Raw genomic sequence first — 9604 nt, 5'->3', positions numbered from 1 at the left:
AAAGTGTAATTTTAAATTGTATATCATTTAACAAGAAATGCAATCATTACTCATATCAGTATTAGTAGTGGCAAATGATGTAATAAAGCAGGCTTTTACAGCATGAGCAAAACAAAAAAAAAAAAAAAAATCCCATTTCATCTATCCATTACCTCCAATTGTTTGTCTAGTTCTTCCTTGAATTTATTCAAGCTATCTACTTCCACAACAAGATGGAAGTTTGTTCCAGTAATCAAACCACCCGATGGCTAAAGGCAAACTTCCGCACAGACATTCTATAACCATCTTTCCTCAATTTGAATTTATGTCCCACTCGTGTGTAGCAATGAGCTTGTTCAATCCATCCAAATCCTTAAAAATACCTCAATTAGATCACCTCGCAGGCCTAGTCTTCAGATGTTGCAATTTGCAGAACTGAAGCCTTTCTTGGTAAGAAGCACCCCTTTGTTCCCTCCCCCACCACCAATCTCACTGCCCTTCTCTATACCTGTTCCAGCAGCTCAACATCCTTCCTAAAATGAGGCCTTCCTCCAGACATGTATGTAGTACTTGTGATGTGGCCTGACCATTGCCTTATACAATGGGATAATCACCTCCTTATCTCTGCTAACAAAATTCCTGAATATCATTGACAAAATCTCATGAACTGTGTTCTGGCAGCTTATCTGCACTGCTCAGAGAACTTCATCTGACTGCACAATTACCCTCAGGTCTTTTTTGCTCTCAGCTACCCTGAGTGTGGTACCACACAGCTGGTGTTAATCTGGGATTTATGCTTCTCGTATGAAGTACCCTGCATCTGTCAATATTAAACTTCAATTGCCATTTCTCAGCACGTCTGCCTAATTTTTCTAGATCTTGTTGCTGTAGAATACCGTCATTAACCACCCTGCCAACTTTTGTATCTTCACCAATATCATTAATACATACAGAACACAAAAACAGACCCAGCACTAAACCCTAGAGGACTCCACTAATATTAGGCCATGAAGAGCAGTGTCCACTGATAACCATTCTGTTTTCTCTGATTTAACCATCCCTTTATCCATAGCAGTAACTTGCCCTTAATGCCACACTGTTCCAATTTGTACAGCAGTCTTTTATGTGCAACAGTATCAAAAGCTTTCCTGAAATAAGTGTAAACATTAATCAGTGGTCATTTGGATTTGAATCATGGTCAATTCAAATGTGTGTAATAGTTTACATTCATGTCAACTTTTAACTATGTCAGCCAAAAAAAAAAAAAAAAAAAAAGGAAACAAAAAAAAAAAGTGTTCTTTTTATACTCTAGCACGATCAGACTTTACAACCAATTATTGTTTTGATAAGATTATTATTATTAATTCTCTGATGGACAACAAAATTTACTTTTACATATGCACCTTGGAGTGAAGTATGTCATTTTATAACCTTAAGATCAGCATGAAATAATCTAAAATTGTTCACTTTTTGATGCCCTCATTTTGTACATAATTGTGAATAATCCTTTTTTTTATATTAAAAATATATATTTTTAATTATTTTTAAAAATAAAATCCCCTTTGTCATGCTTTAGACATGTTTTTATCACACATAAAACCCACATTCGAATGTTATCTTCATCGTTGGAAAGAAACTTGTAAGAAACAAAATTGGTAAAACCACATGCTGTGGTGCCTGGATGCCAATGAGATGCTTGATTCAGATGTAAACAGTGTCTGAAGCAACAAGTGAGCATATCTCTGGGAGAGGCAGGGATCAAATATGAGAGTGGTGCATTTTTGTAAGAGCATGGAAAAACACTAATAATTTTAAATCTTTGATTTTCAACACTTTATATTAATTATAAATAAATGTTTTTTTTATTTTTTTAAGGTCAAGCTTCTTCAATAAAAAACCAATTAATGATACAGATCAAATGAAAACAATACTTGAGGAATTCATAAATTGGCATTAATATCATTTGTATAGATTTTGTTTAGATTACAAAAAAAAAAAAAAGCTTTGGCATATGTTATGAGATGTGAGATGCTCCTGTCCAAGGGTTAACTGCACTTAGCAGTTATGTGGGCTTGAACCATGGTCAACTTGAATGTACTACAGCATTCTTGATTGACTACTCGATAATGTCAGGCCTTCTGTTAGTTTATTTTAGGTAATCTGACAGCCATTAGTTTCACAACTAATGAGAGAGAGACTCATCAATTTAAGAAAACTTTTGAGGTTACTGCATCCACAAGAAAGACTATTCTCATGACTGCACAAAACTTTGATACAATACGAAAGTGCCCATTACTTCTAAGGTCAGATAGACCTTGTTTAGTTGTGTCTTCACTTAATAAGAGCAGAATAAAGGAAGGTTTGGAGAAAGTCCTAAAAAGTCACAAAGAAGATGCTCTTTCTTTCTCTCGAGTTAGGAATTTCGAAGACAGTCAGGGGGGTTAACAAAGCTAAAATTCAGGATTTACCATCCACCATTAACACACACTATCAGTCATCTGCATATTATGTCTGTGTCTGTATTGTGTTTGATTTGCCTGTTTGCTGGATAAAAAACCCAATTCCCACCTGAGAATGACTAACTCTCAGTCACTTTGTGAAAAAACCCTCATGTCATTGACAGGATTTAAAATCAAATCTTTTCTACCCAGTGTGGGGAGGATGGCAATTATATTCATGTAATTGATTAGGCTAAATTCAAACTAAATGGGCAAGAGAATAGACATAATTGAACTTATTATGCCTTACAGAATCAAAATATAACAACATCAAAGGAATTTAATGCTCCAGAAACAACTGCCATAAGTGAAAGTTACCTGAACTTGATAAAGAATAATGTAGGCCTAACTATTATATCCAAAGTGTTGTTAGAATAGCATTAATGGACAACAACAACAAAATGGCCAACAACCTTTAACATCCTGCAAAAATTTTTTTGTGGGGGGGTATATCAAAGATAGCCTACCTTGTTAAGTATAGGACAAGCACTGATCGGCAGCAAATGTCACAGAATATGAATCATTATCATGGGCCTTATGTATGTTTGTTGTCAAAATGATTGACATTTTGAACTCATGTACTAATGTGCAATACCTATTTTTAAGTTGACAGTTAGTCTTCTTTTATTTATTGAGATTTATATTCTGTGTAAGCTATTTTATGTGCTATGTTTAAATATATGTATTTCCTGACTTTTAGTCCTCCCTGTATATTAACTGTCATCAATACACAGTTCATACTTAGCATTTTTGTTAAGAAATGAGGCATAAACCAAAAGTGAAACAATAAATACTACGCTGAAAATTTAACAACTGGTATTGCTTTTGATCTTTGAATAAGTAAACAATGCTACAGTTTGAACTATTAGAAAAAATGGTAGAATGGTTCTTTTTCCAGTCAATAATGAAAATCAAAGCAAATTTTTTAGACAATATATGAAAATTGTGTGCTCAGAATAAATATGTAACAAACCAAATAAAATTACTTTTAGACATGCAGCTGAATAAAATGCTAAAATTAATACAAAGTAAATGTACTCACAAATTGAATAACTATGTATCATTCTCTACACATTATAGCTGCCTCATTCATACTTTACAGTTTTATATACATATTTATATACACATAACAAAATAGCATTTATCCACATACATAAATTAATTTGGCAAATTATTCAACAATAAACTTAAAATGCAAACTGAGGTTCTTATTTTTCAGCTTAAAAATAAAAAAAATATGCCATTACTCTATTTGGTTGCCATTTGCTAAGCTGATCAACTTAGATCAATATCTTCCAGTGTATCATATCTGTACTGTCTGTTTTGGGATAAAGACTTAATTATTTTATCTGACTGTGCAACCTGTAAAGAACCTGGGTTACAGCTTCTTTGTGAAGTTGAAGGCATATTTAAGCTAGCAGCAGGACTGATCTTGTCGCCTTCTATAGGCTCTGCCTGTAGGGAGCTTTCAGGGTAGACACTTTTGGAAACAACATCCAAGGTTGTAGGAGTTTTTACTACTGGCACTTGAAGAAGAGGGAGGCTAAGCACTAATGATAAATATGTTAATTAACACTAAATTTCTTTGAAACTGCTTAAAATTTTTAAAATGCAGAAGTCACTTGTTAAAAAGTTAAAACAGGTTAAAATTGCTAAGAATGGAAATTGATAAAATAAGCAGCTTTCATAATCTGGTCAACAGCAGGTATCATATGTAGCACTGTTATCATACTGTCACTCTTGTCGCATTGAAAGTGCAGAAGCACTCATCAGTTTTACTGTTTCATGTAATTCTCATAAATATTTAAAATTTAATTATTTTGTTTAAAAATTAAAATAATAATTAAAATGTTTGTCAATTATTCATTAATAATGAATATGTGTATATTATAGCCAATATCTGTATGCTGTTTTTCAAAGTAACTGATATTCTAAAGATCATGAAGCCATTAACTAGCCATGCACTGTAGCTAGCATATATAGCAAAGTAACTTTAGAAAAGTCACTTTTCTAAAGTTACTTGCCCAGGTTTCAATAATAAAAATCTGTAGGTTAATAGTAATTTCCTTAGTTTATGTGTTAGCCTATATATTTAAAGGGTGTTGTCAGAGAATACTGTATCTTTGATTTTGGGATAACAGATGTGCACAGGCAGTTTATATGTATAAACTCCACTATTAAATTTTTATATCTGTTGTGTGTCCAACAGATATAAAAGTTTAAGCATCCCTGCTGCAGAGCTTCTGTGTAGATATTGTGTGTTTTGCCATTTAGGGCTACAATCAAAATATTTTTGACATTACCAACCCTAGAGAAGCCCACAGTTTTCTCATGAGAGAAAAAAAAAAAAAAAAAAAGGCTTTATGAGGCAGACTACTTATATTTGTCTTATTTTACTTATATTTTTCTTGTTAATGATTATGACAAAATTTAGCTGAACAAGAAACTGTAGCACTTGAACTAAAAAGGCAAATCAGTTCAAGTTTATTTATTTCAGGCACTCAATCATCCCCTCTGAAGGCTGATTTGAATGTATGGTATAAATACACCTTGCCCTGCTGTATGGTCAGTCATGATGTTAGTTTCAATAATGTGGCATTCCACTGCAGTGTTGCTAAGTACAATGGGAATGTCATTCTTGGAATCCAGATTATTGTGAAGCACATTTGGTAGTTCTAGAGAATGAGATATTCTGTTGGAACAGCTAACTGTCTCATTATTAATTAGTAATAGCAACAGTGCCAGGCAATTGTAAAAGAAACTTTGTTTTGTGGTATTGACTGTATCTTTTTTGGTTCCAGAATGATTCTTTGATAAAAGACACCTGAAGTCAAGAAGTGGTATACAATGCTTGACAATGCTGTTTCTTTCAGTTCACGAAGTGCTTCAGCACTTCATGAACTGAATCTGTTTTCCAAAATTAATGATGAATGGTTTTGCGAAATAGTTCCATCTTGATTATCAAATGCAATGGCTCTATTTCCCAATTTGAGCAAAGCTTTAAATTCTAGCAAATGCATCACATGTCAGATACTTGCAGTTTTGTCATTAGGCAGGATTGCTGAATGTTCTCCAAAATGTATGAATTTGAGGCAGGCTTGCAGTTCATCATATATGGCTCTACCTAAAATGACCTAGAAATTTGGTGAATGGAGCTAGCCAACAGTATAGTTATTTCTCCCATTCTGTTATTTCAAAGGTCTTGCATGGTGCAACAAGGCACATCTAAGGCAGCTTTGAGACACTATATACATCCCAGACAATGGGTTAGCATTGCTGAAGGACCTCTGTTTTGCGAGGGACCCATGAAAATGATGTTGATTGTTGCATCTTTACTTGCAAGATTCAAAGGTAAATTTGAAAATCGAGCAAGCCGTTCTTCCTTCTGTTCATGGTGTGCCAGCAGTGCCTGATAATGCCATTACAAAGGCAATCATGAGTTCCTGCAGAACTTTGGCAGACAAAAAAAAAAAAAAAAAAAAAAAGAGAGAGAGAAACAGAAAACTGCTTCAACCATTTTTTTTTTTTTTGAAGGCTTCTGTTTGATGTGAGCCCAGATGCAGCTTATCTTCTTCTAAGTGTTCGGTTGGGTGGTTAACTCAGTTAGCTGGCACCTTAAACTCTGAATGTGGTTATTTTCCATCTGGAGCATTTCTTGCAATTTGAACATGATATCCAGCCTAGTGTGAAATATATTAATACAATTCTGCTCAGTCTGCTTTGTATTATCACCTACGAAGTTACTACTGCACTGTCACTTACATTACCAGGAATTTGGATTCTTTGTTTGGTAGTGGCTGCAAGCTGCTAAATCCATTGATAAACCTGGCCTAGCAGTTTAAATGTGGGCAGGCAGATTCTTTAATATTGTCTGTGGTGTCAAAAGATGTCACATGTAAGCTTTAGTTATTTTTTAAACATTATTTTGGAAATGTGTTTGGAGTGTTGTCTGCAAACAATACATAAAGAAGATCATTTGTTTAAAGCAGCTGAACCATCACACTGTCAAAACATTTTTCTCAAGTTTCTCCTTGCAATCTCATTGCATTACATGGGTGCAAGAAGATGACGTTAAGCCAATTACAATTAATATATGAGAACCTTAATCCAATATTGAATTATAGGATGAATACAGATTTCATTTTTTTACCTCCAGGGCTGGTTCTTGGCTATAATCATTGCTGCTTTATTGCAACTTTTAGTCATGGAGTGTCAGATGATCTTTCTGCAACTTTTGCTAGTTGATTTTTTAGCAAGTTGCCCTTTTATAGATGTTTCAATAGGGGTGATTTACCTGAAAATTAAGGGTGTAAAAAAATTAAGTATCAACAATGGTATTAGTCACACAATGCAAGGAAACTACAGGCTTTTGTTGTACCAACCAAAAAAAGAAAAAGAAACTTATTCCAACAATTAACAACTTGCTGGCTAAAAGAAAATTTTCTATAAATCAGTCTATAATTCTTCTGTCTTAGTATGAAATTATGCCCCCCAGTTCTGGTGTCACTAAATACTGTGAAAAAATTCCCTTCATTCATTCATTTTACTGTCCCCTCTAAGATACCTAGCTCCAAGTTCTAGAGCCCACATATTTACAGTACATTCTCATAATGCCCTTTGCTAATCATTACAGACATATTGCCTGTCTTTTGATCCTTTCAGATGTATTGTTTTTTAACTGTGATCTCCACACTTGGACAGCATTCCAAGGTCAGTCTCAGACAACATCTTATTCGATAGAATTATGACCACTATTTTTACAAGCAATTGCGCTTTCAGTGGCCTTTCTTTTCTGTTTTATTTCTTAAGCCCAGGCTTAAAGACAAATGTATGTAATTGGTATGTGTGTTCTTTTAATTAAAGCATGTGTATTTCAGTGTGCTATAGTAATCTTCACTTCAAGTATATATTTCTTCTAAAAATTATATTCACTTCTTTAACATCAAAAACTGATTAGCTCAATTTGAATGTCAAGTGTATACACACATGCACATAAACCAAAATGTATTAACTGAGTACAAATTACTACATTTTCATGACTCTTTTTGTTGCTTCTCTCTCTGTCCCCTACCAGTCACCAGTGTTCTAAGCAAGTCTGATGTCACCTAGTGATGCTTGCAACAAGTAATACAGTATGTCTAATGGAAACTTTGGGGTGGGGGGGGAAGAGAGAGACTACCTTCTTTTTTATTTACAAATGCATGTATAATTGCTGCTTAAACATTCAAACATGAGTTAACAAGAAGATTTACTAAAATGGCAATTCATTTTCATTCATAACTTTAAATTAGCATGTACCTCAACTGCACTAAGCTTTACAAATATAGACCTACAATTAACAGCACATATTGATTTTCACTCACGGAAGGACTGGTATTAGCAACGTGTATGTAAATAATAATTAATACAGAATTATATAATTTAATTCTTTCAGAATAGGATTTCCCTCTGTTACCTGTTTGCAGTGAACAGAGAATTTCATGTTCAGCTGTACTGAGGAACCCAAATTGCTTTCTTCCTCTACTATTTTGAATTACTCAAACAAGATTTTCCCTTTACAAAACCACTTTATTCAACATGTTAATCACATCAAACAGCACAGTACTATAAATTTTCAATACACTGGTTTAAAGCCTTCATTTATATACCTTAACAAATTTGCAATATTAATTACAGAATCTCCTGAACTGTCCCAAATTAAATCTTTTTTTTTAAATTTATATTATTAACACTAATTAATATTGCAATGTTCTGAATTCAATTTCAAAGCTTCCATTTTGTTTACAGACATGAAATGCTTCATTTATTGAGAAATGACTATTTATTGTACTTTTACATAATTCAACTGATTCACTGATAAACAATGATATCAATCGATACCTGGAAACATTTAAGCTTTCTTTCACTTACCTTCATAAGTTAGCAAAGCAACATTTACAATAGGCTTTGTCATTTATAACATTTAATTACTACTGAAATCGGTAACAATAGTACACTATTAAAAAAATTTTCCTTTTTTTTAAAAGTAAAATAAAATAAAATCAAAAATTTATTACCTGTAGCAAGGCATATATTTTGAACATTCAGTGAAGCATATTAAGTACAAATGGTAACATACACAGGTACTCTTGGTCATTTTGATAAATCATGATTTGACAGTTTTGTTGTTATATGGACGAATGTGTGCTTTTCTGAAATTCTTGTGCTTATCATATGAATCTTTTTTAAACATGAAAAGTGTGTCACCATTACCCCATTTCATTTATCCTGGTATATTTCTGTTGAGAGTATTCAAGGTGGCAGTGCAGAAAATGCACCTTCACACTCGTGTTGAAACACAGTGTTGTGAAACTAAATTTGCTGATTTGTAGCAAGCATGTTGATATTCCTCTGATTATTATTAGCCATATGGCGCAAGGAAGCCCAAGGCTTATGCTGCACCAGCCAAAAAAACAATTTCTGAACCACCAAGAGAGAGAGAGAGAGAGAGAGAGAGAGAGAGAGAGAGAGAGAGAGAGAGAGAGAGAAGTAGAAGAGGAATCACCAAGAAAGAGAAGAAATGTCTGAAAAGTTTTTTACAATGCAACACAACTGAACGCTAACCAAGTCTTTACACCTCCTCCTGAGTTGTAGAAGTTGTGAATTTATTATCTTGTTAGCAGTTCTCTGATCTGTGGTCTATCAGAAACACTAGTGTGAATGAAGTTTATCATAACTTCAGGAAAGCTTAAAATTATGCATCAAAAAGAGTCTCCGTCCCCCCTCCTTTTAATTTATGGCCTCAGACTGTTTCATTAGACCCAATTTTATGTGTAGCAGTGGCAGAAGCACTTTGCTCAGAGAAATTTGTTGGACACAAGTACATACACCTTAGGATGCATATACTTTGGTCCATGTATGTTACCAAAGGACCACAACAAGCCCTAAAAATTTGTAATTTTCTACAGAGTTGAAATAAAGCAATAATGTCATAACATAACAGTTTATGTACAATCTAGTGAACAGCTGAAAGTTGCAATTACAAAGCTATATTATCTGGTTTAAAGATAACGAAAATTAGGAAGAAAAGGATAAAATGATATAAACACACAGTAATGAAAGCACATTGGGAGGGGAGGGTCAACCTA

The 9604-nt window shown here is 33.7% G+C and overlaps 1 protein-coding gene across 1 annotated transcript in view; it reads right to left on the bottom strand.

The window, feature by feature from the left end:
* Positions 1–3741: 3741 nt before the first annotated feature.
* The window catches only part of LOC150079400 (SH3 domain-binding protein 5 homolog), a 70387-nt gene continuing 64524 nt past the window's right edge, over positions 3742–9604 (bottom strand). Inside the window, exon 9 of the mRNA XM_090383406.1 lies at positions 3742–4027. Coding sequence (XP_090239532.1) covers positions 3753–4027 — 275 coding nt within the window. The 3' untranslated portion in view covers positions 3742–3752. The remainder of the gene's footprint in view (positions 4028–9604) is intronic.

Source organism: Mastigoproctus giganteus, chromosome 10 (genome assembly GCF_048544385.1).
Source record: "Mastigoproctus giganteus isolate SK-2022 chromosome 10, ASM4854438v1, whole genome shotgun sequence".
In the NCBI taxonomy this organism is placed as follows: Eukaryota; Metazoa; Arthropoda; class Arachnida; order Uropygi; family Thelyphonidae; genus Mastigoproctus; species Mastigoproctus giganteus.
This window is presented reverse-complemented; position numbering and strand designations above follow the sequence as displayed.